Source organism: Peromyscus leucopus, chromosome X (assembly GCF_004664715.2).
Source record: "Peromyscus leucopus breed LL Stock chromosome X, UCI_PerLeu_2.1, whole genome shotgun sequence".
Taxonomy (NCBI): Eukaryota; Metazoa; Chordata; class Mammalia; order Rodentia; family Cricetidae; genus Peromyscus; species Peromyscus leucopus.
In genome coordinates, this window is record NC_051083.1 from 121,466,388 (window position 1) to 121,488,280 (window position 21,893).

Below are 21,893 nucleotides of genomic sequence, written 5' to 3' on the forward strand. Positions count from 1 at the left end.
AATGGAATTGAGAGAACTCTACACTTGAGGATAATCTTGTCTCAACTTATCTTTACTGACTGGGGTTGACTATACAATTCAATTTCTACGCACAAAGTACAGCACAAGAACTTGACCAGAATGCTACAGTTCTAATCAACAACAAAAAAGAAAGGGAGATAAAGAGAGAGAAAGTGGGGCAGAGGAAGAAGAGAGGTGGGGAGGGTGAGGGAGAGAGAGGAAAAATCCTAAGAATACTGTCACCTTGAGCCTGAGATGCCAATTCAGATTCAACCCTGAATTTGGTTGATTTGGATTAAGTGAGTCAATAGAACCATTGAATTTCAGAAATCATACAGTTTCACTATATTAAAGAGTACATTTGAATCAAGCATAGATAGAAAACATGAAGCCAAGAAAACAACACGGTTCACAGAATTTGTTTGCCCCTACAAAACATTTAAGCAGTTAATTTTATTTTGTTTTTTTTTTAAAGTATAATTGTGGTCATTTAAATTTTCTTAGTTGGGATGCAAATTGACCAGCGTTAGTGCTGTGAAATATTTTTTGCTGTGTTATCCCCAAAGTATAGGTGAGATCATGAGAAAATTTGGCAGTCCTTCTTCCAGATTTAGTTCATTGATAATGCTTGGCATTCTTTTGCACAAGCTCAATCTAAATTATGGGGCTTTAGTATGGTTGATAACAAGGTGTAACGGCAGATAGAATAGGGAACTCTGCCTGTATATTTGGTAAACCTCACTGATAAGTTTGAACTGTTGGATGAAGGACTGCTAGAAGAATTCAACAGCACCTGGAGGTAAGGTTCTGTTATAGAGCCCTCATTTTGCCCTCACTGGCTACGTTGATTCATTGTGGCTCATGGATTTGCCTCCATTCAGCACACCGGAGACGCTTCTGCTCTTGGTCGGGGTCCCACTTCCAGATCGGGAGAACTCCGTGAGATCGTGCAGAGACGGCTCCTTATACATGGCCACTGAAAAGCACAGAGATGGTGGAAAAGGCCTTTAAAGAGGCACACTAATGCATTGCACTGTTCCAATTTTCTACAATATATCCTAAGTGTTCTTATTTTAAAACTTCTAATTCCAGGAAGCAAAGCTCATGCTCATCATCTCAACTTAGACATTCTACAGTGTATACATATTTTGTAATATTTTATACACAATAAGTAGCTTTTATTTATCAAAAGATTTAATTTTGATAATTGGAAAGAAACAAAGACAAAAAACACAAAGAAAAATTTTGCTTTGGTGTCTAAGTTTCTATGCCTTAAGACAAACACACAAGTACTTAGCAGCATGGATGAGACTAGATTAAATGAATTCTAGTCCTCATATAGTAATTCATAACGTATTTTAATACCTAACTTCTATCACTTACAGTTTTATATGCAAGGAATAATGGAAACACATTTAATAAAGCTCTCAGAAGTTTAAATATAATCTATAACATACTGTGAAACTTAATGTTAAAAATTTACACATTTTAAAACATTGATTTCTGTCAAACTTGAAATTTAACTATTTAAGATTAAAAGCATTATTATGATTTTTAGAACAATAAATGGTAACAGTTATTAATATTGGGCTATAAATCATAGTACTAGCATATATGTGTGAAATACAGTGTGTTAGATATTAAGTTCATCATATGCATCACTGCATTTTGTCCTTGTAAAAAGGCTATGATATAATAAACTCATTTTTATTAGAGACAGGCTCTCACTGTAGCCTAGGCTGCTCTGGTATCATTAAGCAGCCCATCGAATTCTCTTACTTATAGTTTACTGATGATCATGAGGCACATGTAGGTAAGCAACATTACAAGATCATTCAATTAACAGCAGGGCACAGTGGCAATGCTTATAATGCTGGCATTTTTGGAGGTTGAGGAAGGAAGATCATGAATTTGAGGCCAACTGGGACAAGAAAGTACCAGCTACACAGGTGAGACTCTGTTTCAAAACAAACAACAAGCAAGCAAGCAAACAAACCAATAAATACAATCCAACCATCCAGTTACTACAAAATGAACCTGCAACTTGAACTCAGATATTTTGGCCCAGAAAATGAGTTGTAAAACACAACGTGGCAATTATTTCAACATGTGTGCATGTGTGGTGTGTAAGGGGATGGGTAGTACTTTTAAGCCTCTACTGTAATCTCAGGTGGACAATCTCTTCTATTTTATTTCTTTTGTCTGTCTCTTCGATATGTCTCCCTGCTAATATTGCTATTTCCCAGTTTCTTTTTATATCTATTCTGACTAGTTTTGTGTCAACTTGACACAAGCTAGTGTTATTTTGGAAGAGGAAACCTTCATTAAGAAAATGCCTCCAGGAGACTGGACTGTAGGCTTCCTATAGTACCATTTTCTTGATTGATGTGGGAGGGTGTGTGGCTGGTGTCACCACTGAGCTGGTAGTCATGGGTGCTATCAGAAAGCAGGCTGAACAAACCACGAAACAATATTTCTCTATGACCTTAGCTTTAATTCTTGCCTCTAGGTTCCTGCCTCAACCTCCTTTAATGATGAGTTGTGATGTGGAAGTGGAAGTGAAATAAACCCTTTCCTCCCCAAGTTGCTTTTGGTAATGGTGTTTTATCTCAGCAATAGTAATCCTTACTAAACATAAATTGGCAGCAGATCATTAGGTATTGCTGTGACAGACTTGAGCATGTTTTGGGGAGGACTGTGAACTTTGGAATGTTGGGCTGGAAAAGCCATTGATTGTTTAGAACTTAGTGAGTTGTTGTGTGAACAAAGAATATAGACCTGAGATCAGTGCAGATGATGGAGTCCTGTCTTATGAAGTTTCAGAGGGAAGTTTTGAGTGTCCCCTAAAGACTCTATGAACCATTTGATAGTTTAAATTAAGACCCACCAAAGTAATGCTTTTGCTTTGTTGGGACAATTGATACCTGTCAACTGGGGCTAAAGAATCAGATGTAATTAAGAAGATACTAGCATTGCTGAGGCAAAATCTTCTGAGAAGTGTTACCTTAGGGTCAGCACACAAAGCTATGATCCAAAGGTGGCCAAGGCTGTACCTTGTGCCGGCAACCAAAATTGATGATGTGTGTTTACCACGTGTTACTAGTTTTGAAGGCATGAAGGGTTCATAGAGAGAAGCAAAGGTTTTGCATTGTGTGAATGTGTAGTTTCAATTGAAGTAGAAGCCCCAGGATTGAAGGAGTCACTGAGAAACATTGAGGATTGACACCATGTGCAGGGTAAGAGTCCCTAAAAAGAAGAGCCCAAGAGAGGCTATTGGTGAAGGTGCAGCCAAGGTGGAATAGAGATCCCAACATTTTGGAGATGCTAGTAACATGGGATAACCATCAAGAAGAGCACCAGCTGTGGAGCAGAGCAGAATTGAGCCTAGAAAACAGGTTGTGTGTGCTGTGAATAGCAAGGCTTTGAGAAGTGCTGCTCCCAGGGCACTTTGGAGCACATCATAAATGTGTTCCGAACATCTAACACTGAACTTTTCACATTGTTTAATATTTGTTTTGCATTGACTTGATTGTGACTATCCTACGGTTATTCCTGCTTATAGTAAGAAAGTATATAATTTGTTTTTGATTTTACAAAAGCTCACAGTTAAAAGACTTTAGTTATTTTAGAGAGAGGTTGGGATTTTAGAGATTTTATATATTTCAGAGAAACTTTGTACTTGAAAGAGATGTTGGATGTTTTGAAGAGACTGAACTTTAAAAATGTTTGAAAATTTAAAGACCATGGAACTTAAAAAAATTTGGAATGTTTTATACTGTGATACTAATATTAACATGCCATCATGGGGACAAATAAGAAAGGAAAGGTTCTAGTTTAGTTGTGATGTATTTGTGTATCAAGTTGATAAGGAGTCAATTATGCTGGCTAGTTTTATGTCAATTTGACACAAGGAAGAGTCATTTAGAAAGAAAAGACCTCAGCTAAGAAAATGCCCCCACTAAACTGTACAGGTAAACTTGTGGGGGCATTTCCTTGATTGATTACTGATATAGGAGGATCCAGACCACTGTGGGCAGTGCCACCCTGGGCTAGCGGTTCTGGGTGCTATGAGAAATAGGCTGAGCTGGTGGTTCTTGGTGCTATAAGAAAGCAGGCTGGGCAAGCCATGAGGAGCAAGCCAGTAAGCAGCACCTCTCCATGCCCTCTGCATCAGCTCCTGCCTCCAGATTCCTGCCCTGTTTAAGTTCCTGTACTGACTTCCATTGATGATGGACTGTGATGTGGAAGTTTAAGATTAAATAAACCCTTTCCTCCCCAAGTTGTCTTAGGCTACGGTGTTTTGTTACAGCAATAGAAAACCTAAGATAAGAGTTTTCTCTCCTTTATTTCCCTATTAATCTAAAAAAAAAAAACTAAGAATGAAAATTCTTAAGGCTATATTGACCAAGGAGTTTTCCAATAAATGTTAAATATGTACACATTCTAAGCTCCATGGTTAATCTCTACAAGCCATTTTGGCATAATTTAGGGTCCTTAGCTGTCTTGAGTTTGTAATTTAGGTACTTCCCTCTAAGAAAGGTGTTACTATGGATAAACTAAGATGAGAGTAGATGCTACTGTCAGTGTTTGAATGTTGGCATGGTTTTTACATTTTGGTCTTGATGGTTTTTAGTGCTGTGAAATGCTTGAAAATTTATGGGCAGATGCCCTAATATAGAAGAATTACGTTTTACACCCAAAAGCATGAACAAGACTTAATGAAATTAGTGGTTTTCATAGCAGAATCCATAGTCCATAGGCTATTAAATTTACCTTTCAGTGGTTTGGGCAGAAAATGTGCTGCGGGCTTGTTCTTCTTTACATGGTTGCCTTTCATGATCTCTCCTTCTTTGTTCAGGCCCAGATACCACCCTCGGCCTGATTGCTGCTGACGGTAGATCATTGATGAGTATGTCACATAATAATTTTCAAACACTGATTCTTTGAATTTGCACTCAGGTGTGAAATGTTCCTGCAACAAAAGTAAATAAAGAAAAAAGTCAATATTTATAAGGATGTGAATTTCAAGTAGAATAGATAGAACATACCATTCAGGAGTTTAGATAATACTTTGTTAAAGCTTGTATGAAGGGTATTCTATTTGAACAGAACAAGTTATTATCACTAGAAACCAAAAGACTAAATGTAGCAATTTATGTGACATTTTAAGTGAACACCCAAAGTAAAAATGCTGTTGATCAGTGATTGGTTCTTTGCAGTAAGCAATGGAAAGATTTGGACAAGCCACATGAGTGTATGCTGGATTAAATCAAGAGCAAAGGGAGCGAACGCGGAGCGCAAAGCTGCTATAGTAGCTTTGTTCGACTCAACAATAGATTAAAGAAAATTAACATTTAGTTTTGCATTTACTTTTTATACTATTATCGTGTGTGTGTGTGTGTGTGTGTGTGTGTGTGTGTGTGTGTGTGTGATGTGTATGTCTCAGATGTGGAGGTCCGAAAATAAATATATTCTCTCCTTTCACTTTTACTTACATTTCAGGGACTGAATTTAGGCTTTGTGTGCAAAGTGTCTGCCTGCTGAGCTATCTCACCAGCCATGTGATTACTTTTAATAAATTCTCAGGTTACCTTTTAATAGATTCTCAGGTTATCATATATTATGGTTACTAGTTGCCTGAGTCTTAAAGCAGTACCACAGTGCTGGTTATCAAGATTTCTAAAGTAATTCTACAAAGAAATGATGTTATCAGATTTTTCCCCCTAATTTGCTGAGATGTTATCAGGAACAACAGTTGATAATTTTGCCTAATGTTTACAAACCCTGTTTTGTTGTGCCTATTCTCTAGTCAGTGGTCTTTTCTAAACTGTGTCTCTGTGTTTCTTTTTTACTTCATTTTCATATTTAGTATCATTCTCAGCATACATACCAGCTGAGCAACAACATCTGAAATGTTCTAAAACTTACTTTAGTGAAGGGGAACACATTTGTCAGCATTTCTCAGAAAGGAAAGCATGCAAGTAATTTTCTTTTCTTTTTTATTAAACCCTGCCTCATTCAGTAATATGCTTGATGTCCATATTTTCTCTGCAGAATGCACTTGGTCAGAGCATCTTTGGGGGTTATTTCATTCAGTCTAAGTGCACATCATAGATCTCCCAGGATTCATGCAAATTCAACCTACTAAAGCAGAAATGTACTTCTGGGGCAACTGTCACATGGCAGAAACTTAAAAGAGTTCTATTTATGGGTTCTGAAAATTTCTCTTTGTGGGATTTCTCAACACAGAGAAAGCCAAAGTATGTCTACAAAGACATTTGATAAAAAATCTCTACATTTTCTCTAGTGATGAGGAAAATTTCTGGAGTTCTTTGTGAATTAAATCATTACTTGGATAAAGTATTCATCCTTGGAAAGTAGATTTTCCTTTAATAAAAATTCAGAAATCATTTGTAAAGAAATCTGTTGAATGATGCAGATGAACAAGTTAGGCAAATGTCTAGAGCATGAGATGTATGTGCTGCCATAAGTACAGAAAGAAAGTCCATAAAAAGATATGTAATGTCTGAGAAGAGAGGGGGAAGTCAGACTTAATTCTGACAGGGACACTAAGGACATGTTCATAGACATAAGAGGTCATTATATCTGAGTCTTGAAGGATAGGAAAGAATTCAACACAGAAATAAAGAATAATAGCTGAAGCACAGGTCAGCACTTGTTCCATCTTCCACTTCTGCCTTCCATTCTTCTTTTAGTATCTGAAATCTACCAAGATGCAGTTTCTCACACTCAAACCCAGGGGATGTTTACATTCATCCACATGCTATTTCATGATGCCATAGCCTTCACCTTCCATACTCATAGCAAGTATATGACTTTAGGGCCTCTTCAGCAGACTGTTGTAAGGATCTCATAATTGGTCTTCCTTTTCTCCTGATGTATTTGTTTTCTTAAAGTAAGGTTCCCTGTAGTGGATATCTGTTCTATGACAAAGAAGCATAGCCATAGAGATGTAGCAGGTAACTGCTCTACCTGCTTATGACCTTGAAATACACACCCCTAGGGCATGGTCTCTCGGTTACCCTTAGATAGGTAAAGGATATTAAAGTAGATTATTGTATCTACTGGTAAACTAATTTAGCAAACCTTCAACCTAGTTAATTTGTACTAATATGGATTCTTATATATTGATACAAATGTAAACTATTTTTATATTCCTATTTAAGATAATTTGTATATGATACAAATTCCAAACTATAATTGTCATATTGTACACATGTTCATACTTCTGTTTGAAATATTTTATATATTGACATAAATATAAAATTGTATTTGTCCTACTATTGTTCTACCTGTTTAATATACTTGTATATTGATAAATATTAAAGATTGTTGTTATATTGCATATTGCACTATACATTTCTATCTCTGTTTAAGATTTTTTGTGTATTGTCACAATTTTGAAATCATTGTCCTTTTACTGTACATTTGCTTACAGACTGTTTACCTTGTTTATATAAAGCCTTAGTCCTTAGGTTATTTAGGTAGATAAGACTTACAGATTTATAGTCACCATGCTTGTCATTTCTATATTTATGTTAGTTAGGTTCTCCAGATTTACAGATACATAGGTCAGATGGATAGGTAATTTGCAAACACTTCATGGACCTAGAGAATATGGCATTTAAATGTTTTGATAACTGAAAATTCTGTTGACATGAGACATGGTTTCTCCTGGCAGCACTGATCTACTCTCGAGAGAATGTTGGGCTTCTAAGACACTCTATTTGAATGTTTGACTTCCTCTTGGCACAAAATGACTGCTGGGCAAAGAACTGTCCTTGCTTTGACTGCTGACAATATGAATGCTGTCCTTTCCAGATGAGCAGGACACAAAGAAAAGCAAGTACTGAACCTTGCCAAGACAGGGTAAGATGGTCTTTCAAAATTCCTGCTTCTGAAAATGGTCTGTCAGACATTCTAGGCCTGTAGTCAAATTGGATGCTCCAACAGTGCTGAGAAACTTTAGGTGACTGTCCAGGCTGCCAGCTGTCTCTGTCTATTCTCAAAAGATTTCTGTAAGTTGCTTGCGTGCATTTCCCATTTTCTCAGGTATTATTATATTCTTTCTCAGGTCTTTGATGGGGTTGAAGACTAATAGTTACATTTACAATTTTCTTGTATCTTAGCTAGAACATGTTATGTACTAGATTCAGATTCTTCAGGATGGGATAGCTTTTGGAATAATCTCTTTAACATACCATTTACCTATGTTGTGGACATCTCTGGATTTTAATATATGTCTCTTGTTTGATGTTGTTCTTGCTGGTTGTATTTCTGTTTTTATTTAGGTTATTACTTTTCCCCTCTCCTGGACAATACTTGAGAATCATTCCTATTATATATAGTTTTATATTAAGTTAGAACTTTCTTATTTAGACAAAAGGGGAAGATGTAGTGGATATCTGTTCTATGACCCCAAAGCCCAGCCCTAGAGACATAGCAGGTAACTGCTCTACCTGCTTATGACCTTAAAATACATGCCTCTGGGGCATGACCTCTTGGCTACCATTAAGACCTGAGATGCACATATACAGCTCTCTTCTCTCTCCTGTGGGCTTGGATGCAGGACTGACTGAGACAGCTGGAACCACCTGAGACTATGCCCCAGCGTTCTAGAACCTGCAACAATTCTGTTCTGTACAATGAGTTTTTCTCCCCTGATAAATTCCTTTGCCTTTTAAGCAGGCTCCGTGGATTTCTCCCATTAGTTCCCTTCCTCATGAACTCTGGATAATTTCACCTTGCATATAATATAAGCAACTAATGACTGGGCGTTTCCTTTGAAGTCCTCCACTATTCAATCACCATCACTCTTTGGCCCTCTACCACTGAACCACGCGTGTCTTTCCAAATGCCATTCACTTGTTTAGTAACCCATCCTTCTCTTTCTCTGTCTCCTAGTTTTCTTTTCATCCCTTAAGGAATATTTTAAATACAATTCCTCTTTGAATTACACAGGATTTCTCCCAATCAAAACTGATTATATCTATATTGACACCAAGAGGCTCTATCTAGGTCAATGGCATGGCCTGTGACTTATATCCATGCATGGTAGCTATGAACTTGTATTTCCAAATCTATCCTGCTGCATCCCCCAAGCTCATGGTAGACTAGTTGATTAGTGGAGCACTGATTAGTTATTGAAAGTAAATATTGAAAATTACATGACTTATTAGAATATCAGCTTCCAGAATGTCTGCAGGGAATTTCCTTTATACCACAGAATAAAATCAGTTATATTTATAAGGAGGCTGTCATTGCATGGACAGATCTTGGATGAGTGATTTAACAGCTGTTAAGAATAATGTGGCACCTACAACGCTAAGAGGAAGTCTTGGCAATTGTTACAACTATTGGAAAATGGCAAGGAAGGACTCAATGAACTGAATGCTCTGTCACATCCTGGCAATTTCTTAGTCATCCCTACTAAATTTGGACTCAAAAACTCAGCAGAGAAGAAAATGAGGCCAAAAAAAAAAGAAGAAAAAAAACATGTTGAAGCAACCAAAGGAGTGTTCTGTTCTCTGTGTGTGACACTGTCATTTTTATCCTGTGTTAGAATGAGTAGGCAGAAGAAGCTTGATTCTATTAAAATGTGGAAACATTTAACATCCCAGTCTATGTAAAAGAGTCTAATAAAGAAGACAAGGGTACAGTTGCATCTCTTCAGTACATATAAGCAATATAAATAATAGAAATTGTATTTGGCCCAAGCCAAGAAAGTCCTATTTTGAGGAGACCTGGTGGGAAGGACATCAAGGAACAAATTTACTTTGATTGTGGATGCCTCTTCACTGGTGCCCTGAAAGAAGGTACCAAAGTGGACTTGACACAAAAGAGGCACTGAATGAAGGCAACAATAGCTGTGCTCTATATTTAAAAGACAGTAGATAAATATCTGCTATCAGAATGAGTGTATGAATTAACATATGTCCTATATTCTTTGCATGGTTCCTATGAAATCACTTAATGAGTATAAAATAAAAGGTACTTTGGACCTCATAACTTTTAATGCATTGATTTCTCTTAAATGTTGTTTACCTCTCATGCTCATATACATTTTGTCATATAAGTAATATTTAGTTCATGAAATAATCGGTCTCTAATACCTTCTCTGTTCATGATTCCTATTTGATTCACTTACAAGTTCAAGATTTGTTTCTTTATGGTGAATATTAAACATCATATCTATGTTATCTATGTTATTATCATATTTTGGCCAAGGACCGAGGGATTGACATTTAGAGAACATACATATCCAAGACTAATATCTAACGGTTCTTTTTTTCCAAATCCACTTTTTTAAAATTATTAAGAAGTAGGTAATTATTTGGAGATTAAAATAGCAAATGTGAAGAAATCATTTAAAAACCCTAATACATCAATAGAATATATTCGGGAATTCTTACAGCCAAAGATGGTAAGGGTATGGTGCTCCTATCAGGTCAGATAAAGTCTCAATATAGGCATTGTATGGCACAATGGGTAATCCTGGATTCATATACAAATAATCCCAAGATCCAGATGGAGTGGGTAGCCATTCCAGCTTTGACCTGCAAATACCACCCCCATTGAGGCTTCGGTAACTGTCACGCCTACTAGGCAGGGCTGAGAGAGGACCCCTGAAGACCCGAGATCCGGATGGGCCAGCTCTCTTGGTTCCTGGATCCTGGACGTGGGAGGTGGACTGAGCAGAGTTTTCCAGAGAACACCTCTGGACTGTGCTACACCTTTCCCAGACCCTGTAACCTATCCCTTCATTTGTGAGTTACCCCACAAAATAAACCTCCCTTTTAACTACCTGGAGTTGCCTTAATATTTAAACCAATATCCAATTGTGTACCAGAAACATTGCCCCAGAACACAAAATTTGAGACTAGTGTAAATTGCTATTCTCTTTTTTAGAGTCTAAAGAAGTAGCTCTGCTCTGTGTTGCTTCAGTCACAATGGCAAAGTGCGGAGACTGTACTGTATCTTTGGCCTGCTGGAGTTGGAGCCTGGTTAAAGGAGACTTGGGTTAGAAGAGTAGCTGCTCTAAACTGAGGCCAATAGGGCTATGGCTTATAGCTGTGCCACCAGGAACCATGACCTCAAACAACAGAGCTTATTATTTCTGTGTGTATTTTTCAGCCAGCCTCTATAAGCACATCTCCAGCATTAAAACTGACACACCAAGATTAAATACTTTCATAATTAAAATAAGTAATTTGGCAAACAGAGGCCATAATAACAGGGCTCTCATTCACCCACCCTAATCCCCATGCTCTTGTAGTTTAAGCTATCGTGTCACTGAAAGGTGACAGTGTTACATTTGAGTTTGTATCTAGGTAGGATAGGAAGCTTTGAGAACTACCACATAGACTGTAAATGTCCTTTTTACACATTTAGCCCCCACAACGTATTTTTAGGTAGGCTGCATAGATTCTTTTGGTTCTAAGGAGAGCAAAATTGTCTACTGAAGTGGTTCCTACAAAACTGGTAATGTTAAATAAATCTGGATAGCAAGAACTGCCATCACCTTTCACACATATGTGTTATATCAAGGACACACATCTTGATATAAGCTAACATTTCTCAATAGATTTTGCTTACTACACCTATGACATTTTCAAAGCAGGAAGTACAGAACACAGAAAATAAAAACAGTTTATAGATTTATGTGTGAACAACAACAAAACATCATTAACATCCCTGAAACATGATTTTTTCAGCAAGTTCCATAATCATATTTTGAACATAGTTCCCTTTCTCTTCAATGCTCCTGATGACCTCTTTTTCCCTTCTACCTTCCAGCACATTTTCAGCGGCCTAATCCTCCAATTAGTTTAGCAATTACTGTCACTAGCAAGGGTCATTCATCTAATCTTGAGCCATCTTCTAATGATAATTAATTTTCTGGATTTAAAATGTGCAGGTTATTTAAGCAGGTCTGATTTCTGTATGTCAATTATTCTCCAGCCTATTGAAAATCATGAATAGATTAAAATCAGAGTTTCAGCTCTTTTATAAGATAAGTAAATGGAATTTTAAAATATAAATTATACCCATGGGGTGACAGGATAACTACCTATATTCCCTAGATTGGCTTCTCTTCCATCAGTGATCTCAATTTCCAGGACTAATTATTATATCCACAGCTTTGATATTCTCTCCAAAGCTATATTTGAGGAAACTAAACTTCATTATTACTGAGTTCAAAGCATGGTAAGGAAGAAGTTGAAGAAAAGGGAATCAACACATTGTGCTCTGTAGCCAAGCAAATGTATTAATTCATGATAAAGGGAGTATTTTTAATGCAAAAAAAACCCTCATTGAACTAAGAGATAATTAAGGACAGTTATTGGTATAAGGCCTGGATTACAGCAGATGACCTATACATATGTGATGAAAAAATCTGTGTAAAGTGAAATATCATATGATGAAACCTTTGAAGCTGCCTTGTATAAACTCAAAAAAGGGTTAATTCTGGCACTGTATCTACCTAAAAAATAGAAGACACTTTCAGAGGAAAGATATGACAGGTCAGCACTTGCCTACTAGGGCAGAAACAGTAAGTAATAAAATGAGGAAAGGAGACGTGTGTGTGTGTGTGTGTGTGTGTGTGTGTGTGTGTGTGTGTGTATGTATGTATGTATGTATGTATGTTTGTGTATTGTGTGTGTATGTTCATGTGAGTGTGTGCACATGTGCCTATGGGTGCATGTACACGTGAAAGGTAGAAGCTGATATTGGGTGTCTTACATGATTATTCTCTATGTAATTATTTTGAAACAGGTTCTCTTACTGGACCTATAGCTCATCAGACTGCCTGACCACTAAGCTCCAGAGATCTACTTATCTCTGACAATCTAGGGTTAGTAAGTGTGCATTGTGCCTCCTGATATTTATAAAGCAGATTTTTTGTTTTAACCAAATAAGCCATCTCCCCAGCCTGATAAATCCAATTTTTAAGACTTGGAAGGGAAGAAGGGGAAGGAAGAAGACAAAAGAGGGTTAAAAAAAAGACAAAATAGTGTAGCTAGGGGAATGGCTCTGCAGTTAAAAGCTCTGTTTGCTTTTACAGATGGCCTAGGTTCAGTTTCTAGCATACACATGGTGGTTTACAATTATACACAACTCCAGTTCCAGGAGATCCAATGTACTCTTCTGGCCTTTGTAAGCACCAGGCACACATGTGATGTACATACATTAACACAGGAAAAACACTTATACACATAAAGTTTTAAAATCTTAAAAAAAAAAAAAACAATTTAAGAAAGACAAAACAGTGCTTAAGCTGAAGTAAGACTAAAGAGAGATCTTTGTAACAAAGACATAGGCACATAAAATTACACTCTTGTGTGTCCAAATAACTAAACACTTCAATTCAATAAATTAAATTCTATTGGTTTTATTTTTGTAAAATGATGAAAAGGTCTACCAGTCCTGTTAGCATAATTATGCTCTTGCTCGAAGATCCGATGAGAATGTGCATATGAATGAAGCTCTATTGTAGGGTTTCTTCTGATAACAAATGACCAGAAAACCAGGGCAAAATACATTCTTTCATTTTCAGAGTTCTTTTTCATCTGGGATCAATTACCAGGAATAAGATCAGCCTCTGTGTGTTTTACTAATATAGAAGAATATAAATTCTCCCCCAAATTAGGGCTACAGATGAATTATACTTTGCATTTACTGTTCTCCTCAAATGTTGGTTTCCAGGAAACTGTTTTGTCGTCTTTTATATTTTCATTTCTGTCTGCAGCAGGGTGAAATGGCTGCAGTGCTGTAATCCACAGCACTACAAAAAGAGAGAGAGGTATTGAAAATGGACCTTGTGAAATTCCATGACAGAAAATGACTTAAAAGTACATAGGGCTGGACATGGTGGCACACGCCTTTAATGCCAGCACTCCGGAGGCAGAAGCAGGCAAATTTCTGAGTTTAAAGCCAGCCTGGTCTACAGAGAGAGTTCCAGGATGACTAGGGATACATAGAGAAACCCTGTCTTAAAAAATCAAAAAAGTACACATGGTAATTAGCACCATTTTAAAAGAAACGCAAATTATGCTTAACTTTGTATACAGGACTATTTTTTTATTGCCTCATATTGTTACAACAAAATTTCTTGATGTCATTTTTATATTCCAGAGTATTTCATGGGCACATTAATTTACCTTAGGTTAACGTCACAAACATGACAACATATTGCTTTTTCCCCACAGTTCTTCATCAATAAAAACTAGAATAACAGTAGGCCTGTCAATGGGGATCTAGATACCATGTTTTAGTTGATACTTCACTTACAGCTTTGTACTGGTTATTGTGTATCTTCTAGTTAGTTCTAAGAAGATGTGCCATGCAATGGATTAGTCACCCTATTAAATTTTTAAAACACAGCTGGGTGTTGGAGGTTTTATTAGATGTTTGTTGGCTCTTGGTGGGAGCATGGGCAGCCTATATAACAAAATAAGTAATTTTCAAAAAAGATTGAAAATTTCTAAGAAACAAAACAAAACCCACAACTGGGCCTGATGGTACATACCACATTTAATTCCAGCCATCAGGATGCAGAGGCAGGTGATTCTCTGAGTTCGAGGTCAGCATGTTCAACATAGTAAGGTCAAGGACAGCCAGGAATACACAGAGAGTTGCTGTCTCAATAAAAACAAAACACACTAAAAATAAGCAAGAAATAAAGGAAAATTAAAAACAAGTACCCCCTTTACAGAGGCTAGTGGGTTATTTTCATCATTATATAAAAATTACATGATTCAAAGGCCTCATTCATCCCTAACCTTGGACAGCAAAGCATAAAATGAAAGGAACTTGTTGAGAGCTGTGACAAAGCAAGATAAATATACATGCATATTAGATCCATAAAATGAGGAGCTAGTTTACTAAAGGAAACAGAACTGAAAAATCCTTAGCAAAATTAGAGCAAAGATGGAAATTGATTAACTTAGATGAAAAGGGAAATATTATTATGGACATCCCAGAAGTGTAACTTACCCTTGGAATGTATTTGTGAATAATTACATATTATAATAATTTGATGAGCTAGAAGAGAGAATGAATTCCTTGGTACATGTAAGTTACCAAAACGGAATCATGAAGAAGAAAAAGTAAACCTGCACAGACCTATGAATGAACAACTCATAAAAAGTGTCCTGTGGTGGTACACACCTTTAATCCCAGTACCTAGGAGACAGAGGCAGAGGCAGGTGGATCTCTGTGAATTCAATGTCAGCCTGGTCTACAGAGTGAGCCCTAAGCCAGCCAGGGCTACAAAGTGAGATCCTATTTCAAAATAACCAAACAACAAGGAAAAACTTTCATCAGTTTCCATGACCAGATGGATTCACTAATGAATCTCACAAATCATTTAAAAGGAACAAATACCAATTCATGTTAATACACTCCCAAAACTGAAGAAAACTCATCCAAATATGTTCAGTAAGGCCAGGAGTAGCAAAACCAGATAAATGAGACAAGTGCCAAGTACACACACACACACACACACACACACACACACACACACACACACACAAAGGAACACTATAGGCTGATATTCGTAATAAATACAGATATAGAATTCAACAACAAATTACTAACAAATTGAATAAATCTAACAGCACATTAAGCAAGGTTATTGACCTTTGACCATGATCAAATGTGACCCTCACAAAGATACAAGTATGGTTCCACAAATGTAAATCAACAACCAGGAATCACAACAACCATGGAATGAAAGGAAAAATAAGATCATCTCAGTAATTGCAGAAAATACATGAGAGACAAGTCAACATTCCTCCACAGTAAAAATACTGACCATTAGGCAAAGGAAGAACATGTTCAACAACATAAAGTCCATATATTGTAAAACAACAGATAACATTATCCCGAATGGGAAAACTCTTAGAAAGCTTCAACAATATAAGGAGACCCATTTTTATCACCCCTTTTCAATCCTAGAAAACAGATAGGCAAGAGACTGGATATAGGAAGTCAAATTGTCATTATCTGTAGATAAACAAAACAAATAAAATAGTTGAAATAAATTAACCAAAATGGTTGGTTGGTTGGTTGGTTTTGTTGTTGTTTTGTCAACTTGACACAAGCTATAGTCATCTGAGAGGAGGAAACCCCAGTTAAGAAAATGTCTCCATAAGATCAGGCTATAGGAAGGTCTGTAGGGCATTTTCATGGTTAGTGACTGATGTGGGAGGCCCCTGCCAATGGTGGGCAGTGCCTTCTCTAGGTTAGTGGTGCTGGGTGCTATAAGAAAGCAGGCAGCGCAAGCCATGGGGAGCAAGCCAGTAAGCAGCACCTCTCCATGCCCTCTGCATCAGCTCCTGCCTTCAGGTTCCTGCCCTATTTGAATTCATTATTTGAATTCATGTCCTGACTTCATTTGATGATCAACAATGATGTGGAAGTGTGGAAGTGTAAGCCAAACAAAACCCTTCCTTCCCAAGTTGCTTTGGTCATGGTGTTTCATCATAGCAATAGTAATCTTAACTATGACAAGGGTGATGCCATCTACAATTAGAAGTAGAAAACAAGGATGAAAAAACTAAAGAGATCTACCTATATAAAAATGGAAAGGTATAATACATTCACAGATTGAAAGAACAACTATTGTTTGCTGTGGGATGTTCTGTATGGCAAATGTGTTGCTCTGATTGGTCAATAAATAAAACACTGATTGGCCAGTGGCCAGGCAGGAAGTATAGGCGGGACTAACAGAGAGGAGAAAAGAAAGAACAAGAAGGCAGAAAGAGTCACTGCTAGCCGCCGCCAGGACAAGCAGCATGTGAAGATGCCGGTAAGCCACGAGCCACGTGGTAAGGTATAGATTTATGGAAATGGATTAATTTAAGCTATAAGAACAGTTAGCAAGAAGCCTGCCACGGCCATACAGTTTGTAAGCAATATAAGTCTCTGTGTTTACTTGGTTCGGTCTGAATGGCTGTGGGAATGGCAGGTGACAAAGATTTGTCCTGACTGTGGGCAAGGCAGGAAAACTCTAGCTACAATTGTCAAAATGTCCAAATTTGGGGCTGGAGCAATGGTTAAGAACACTTACTCCTCTTGTAGAGGGCCAGAGTTTGATTCCTAAGATGTATATGGTGGCTTACAGATGGAATATTGTGCCCTCTTCTGAATGTCATGGCACCAGGCATATACATGGCATACATACATATGCACAGATGAAATACACAGTTTGTTAAATTTAAAAGAATCCTGTAGTACCAAAATGGTCTGCTCTTTTAGTGCAGTATCCCTCAAAATATCAATGACATTCTTTCCAGAACTAGAAAAAAAATGGCAAAACTTTGTATAGAACCATACAAACATGCCTGCCTCCCCCCAGAATCCGAAGCAAATGAGAAAAAAATAGTTAAAGGTACTACATTGTTTTACCTTAAAATAAAGCTAAGTATGAACAGAGACACAAGGTCCATGAAACACAAGAGAGAGTCTAGAAGTAAATCTACATACCAAAAGCTACTTAGTTTTATACAAAAGTGTTATAAACATTGGAGAATAGCTTTTTCAATAAATAATGCTGAGAAAATTTTGTATGCATATGTAGAAGAATGAAACAGACCTCTATCACTCATTAGTTTCGAAAACAAAACAAAAACAACTAAAACAGATTAATGACTTAAATCTAATATCTGAAATTATGAAATGACTATAAGCACCCATAGGGAACATGTTCAGGATAATGGAGTAGCTGCAGATTTTTAGTTTTTTTTGGATAAGAACCTAAAAGTAAAGAAACAAAATCATAAACGGACAAAGGGGATTCTATCACATGAAGAAGCTTCTATACAATGCTTGGGGAAATGAAAATGAGACAACCTATAGAATAGGATAAAATATGTATAAACTATACATCTGAAGAGGGATTGATAATATTAAGATTATATATAGAACTGTACAATTTCCCATAACTAAACCCAAATACTCAAGTTATAGCTAAAGGTGTTTCTCAGAAGACAAAGAACTGTTCAATAAGTATATAAAAATGATCAACATTACTAGTTACCAGGCACATGAAAATCTAAAGCAAATTGAGATATCATTCCCCTTTAGTAAGAATGGTTATCACAAAGACATATGATAACAAGAAATACAGAGAATGTGAAGAATGGAGAACTCCAACACACAACTGGTAAATATAAATCAGTACAACTATTACGGAAAACACCGTGGATGCTCTTCAAAAAATTAAAAATAGTCCATCAAGATGGTTCCTCTAGCAGAAGTTCTGGAAATGAAAACTTGATGATATAAATTTCCATCATTGGACTTGTGCTGGAAGGCAAGAACTGCCTCCTAAAGGTTGTCTGCTGACCTTCAAATGTGCACCTTGGAGCCACCCCCATATCATAAACACACACATTATACACATAATAAATAAATAAATAAATAAAAATTTAAAATAGAACTATCATTATGGTCTAGCAATTTTACTACCAAATGTACATCAAAAGGAAATAAAAACAGAAATACTTAAGTAACATCTGCACTCCAATGTTTATTGCAACACAATTCACAATAGTGAAAAAAAAGGGTATAATTTTGTGCTTATCAACTGAAGACAAGATGAAGAAATCATGGAAAACACACACATGCACACACACACACACACACACACACACACAATGGAATACTATTTGGCTATCAAAAGGTAAAATTTTGCCATTTGTGGAGATCATTAAGTGAAATAAGTCAGGCATAGAAAGAGAGGTACTGCACAATCTCACAGAAGATGAGCAGAACAGGAAGAGATTAAAAGGCATGAGAAATTCTGAAGTGCTATCACACAGCAGGATAACTGCAGATAACAATAATGTACTGGACATTTCAAAAGATCTCAAGAAATGACCCATAAAGGAATGAAGTCTGAGTGGACAGATGTTTAACTGAATTTTCATAACGAACAGATGTGCATCATTTAAATAAAGAAAATACTGCTCAGATTTGAGAAAAACAAATTATATTTTAATCTTAATAAGGACTATCAAGAGAAATCAGCAGAGAGGTTTTCTTTCTTTTTTTTTTTTGTAAAGACCATTCATTTATTAGAGCAGTGGTTCTCAACTTGTAGGTTGATACCCCTAATACCATGTGCATATCAGATATTAATGACTCATAACAGTAGCAAAATTAGAGTTATGAAGTAGCAAATAAAATAATTTTATGGTTGGGGGTTACCACAACACAAGGAATGATATTAAAGGGTTCTAGCATTAAGAAGGTTTAGAACCATTGTATTAGAGGAATAAAACACTAAATATGTCCTTTATGTATATTAACTCCACACACTGGTTTTTTAATGGCAGGGTTGACTTACATGGTTCTTTGAAATATGCATTTTATTTTAAAGTATGGTGTGTGTGTGTGTGTGTGTGTGTGTGTGTGTGTGTGTGTGTGTGTGTGTGTAGATTTCTGTGTGGGTGTTTACTCAAAAGTGTAGCACCCTGGGAACCAAAAGAAGGCATTGGGTTTCCTGAAGCTGGAGTTGGAGGCAGTGTGAGCCGTCCTTTATGGGTGCTGGTAAACAAACTTGGGTCCTGTGGAAGGGCAGTACACCCACTAACGGCTTAGCCATCTGTCCAGCCCCTAACTTACATGTTTGAAAGGTGAAAGGTGAATAACAAGTATCAAGAATGAGTTGGGCATGGTGGAATAGCTTGTAGGTTGAACACTTGGAAGGCTGAAGCGGGGGGGGGGGGTTGTCATGGTTTCAAAGCCACCTTGGGCTACAAAGTATTAAGCCAGTTAAGGCTGAATAGCAAGACACTGTCTTAAAAAAAAAATAGGATCAGAAATGCTCTCTAAAAGTAAAATTCCCAGTCTAAGTACCCCTTTACTATGGTGCTTGGTGCTTTCTAGTTTGTGGAGTGCTCCTCTTTGTAATAACTTCAGAATGTGATCTAAATCCATTTGCAAAATAATGACCTCTGAGGGATTTGCAGTCAGCAGGAGAACAAGCTTAGTAGGTCGAATCTTATTAAGCAGCTCTTGCAAGCTCCTGGCTAAAAATTAAAGCCTAGGCGTTCTGAAAAATTTCCAAAGATCCAACAACCCTGCAGGGAAATGAGGAAGGCTATTTGTTCCTATGCAAACTGAAAAGGATGATCAATGAGAATAGCCTATTAAAATGAAAAACATATCAAGGTGGGTTTTAGAATGTTTGAATACTTCAGGAAACTGTGGAATCACTGTTTTGATTTGTGCTGGATAGGAGTTGCATTAAATTAAATTGTATGGCTCTGCAGAAAAGTATAGCTTAGAATAACTGGGAATCTGCTTCTTCAAAGCTTTACAAAAAAGATTCCTTATAGGCCCACTTGCACAGGTAAGAAAGTGTGCTAAACAAGAGCAATGTAAATTACTACAGCATGTGGACTGCTGCAAACATCGAATTTGGTAAGGGAGGCCAGAGCACAAAGGCCTGTCCTGTAAAGGAGGGAGAAAAACACAGTCACAGAGAGATACTGGATTGCTGCTACTTTGCATAACATCTCCAAATTACTTCTTTTCCTTATTTATTGTGCATGTGTGTGTGTACATTTGGAGGTCACAGGACAACTTGTGAGCTTAAGTTCTCTCCTTTTACCATGTGGCTCTGGAGATCAAACTCAGGTTATCAGGCTTGGTTGGTGGCAAATTCCTTCATTTGCTAAGTCATCTCATGGATTTTGATTTAATTTTAATAGCGTTTAGATTTGATTTTCATTTCCCTATTCTAAGAAAATTTTCTACTTCCAAGGTGTGGAAAAACAACAACAAAACAAACCAGAAAGCAGTCATTAATAAGTAATTTTCTCTTTTAAATTATTATTAGTTAGAGGAGAGTAAAGATGCCATGGTGCATGTGTGGAGGTCAGAGGACAACTTTTTAGGAGTCAGTTCTTTCCTTTTATTTTTAAGTGGGTTCCAGGGATTGAACCCAGATCATCAGGCTTATATAGCAAGCACCTTTATTCACTGAGACATCTTGCCAGCCCAAATAATTTCTTCAACTCAATTCTAAAAACACTTCATCCGAATAGTAGTTACTGCATAGAAAATACATGTGTACACACAAACAATAAGTAAATAAACGTAAAAAAAAATAATTAAACAATGAGAGTAGTGTTGCACCTTTAGTCCCAGCACTCGGGAGGCAGAAGCAGGCAGATCTCTGTGAGTTTGAGGCCAACCTGGTCAACAGAGTGAGTTCTAGGAGAGTCAAGGCTACATATAGAGACACTGTCTCAAAAAAAAATAAACAAGATTAAATCATATGATTAATATATGATTTTAACATCTGCTGAAGGTTTACCTTCCTTCCTTTGTGTTTTCTGCCCTTTCAACACAGAAAATAAAACCTGACCAAATCACCCACTTCCAGTCTCTGGATTTCTTCCTTTGAGCAATAAATGTGTTTTCTGACTTGCATCCACAAAGATGGGAACTACACCATGAACCTCACCATGAGGATGGAAAGGGCATGGCAGGTGGTTAGCACACACACCAACGCTCAGTGACCACAGAATCCCTTTCCTGCCTTCATTTTAAGTGTGCAGAGTAAGTCAGAAAAGATCCCTTTCTGTCCATCCCACTATCCAACTGAAATGGCTATAAAAAGTAATGGTTACCAACAAAGACAAATGGACTAGAGGAGTCCTTTTCCATTCCTGTAAGAGGCTAATAACATGAACTAATTATACATATGAGACTCACTCTTAGTGGTGATTCCATGGCAAGGCTAACAATATGCAAGAATGCCATTTAGGTCTTAAAAGACCTTAAGATTATAAAACAAGAATTACTATAATGTGAATCAGTGAGCACAAAAAGGTATTTCTGAAATAATCCAGTAC

The 21,893-nt window shown here is 36.9% G+C and overlaps 1 protein-coding gene across 5 annotated transcripts in view; it reads right to left on the bottom strand.

Moving 5' to 3' along the window:
• Positions 1–433: 433 nt before the first annotated feature.
• Positions 434–21,893, bottom strand: part of Fgf13 (fibroblast growth factor 13) — a 514,465-nt gene continuing 493,005 nt past the window's right edge. For all 5 annotated transcript variants that reach the window (XM_028854229.2, XM_028854231.2, XM_028854228.2 and 2 more), the window contains 2 exons: positions 4,774–4,972; positions 434–976 (listed from right to left, as the gene is read on the bottom strand). In XM_028854229.2, the coding sequence (XP_028710062.1) occupies positions 840–976; positions 4,774–4,972 (336 nt within the window). In that variant the 3' untranslated portion in view covers positions 434–839. The remainder of the gene's footprint in view (positions 977–4,773; positions 4,973–21,893) is intronic.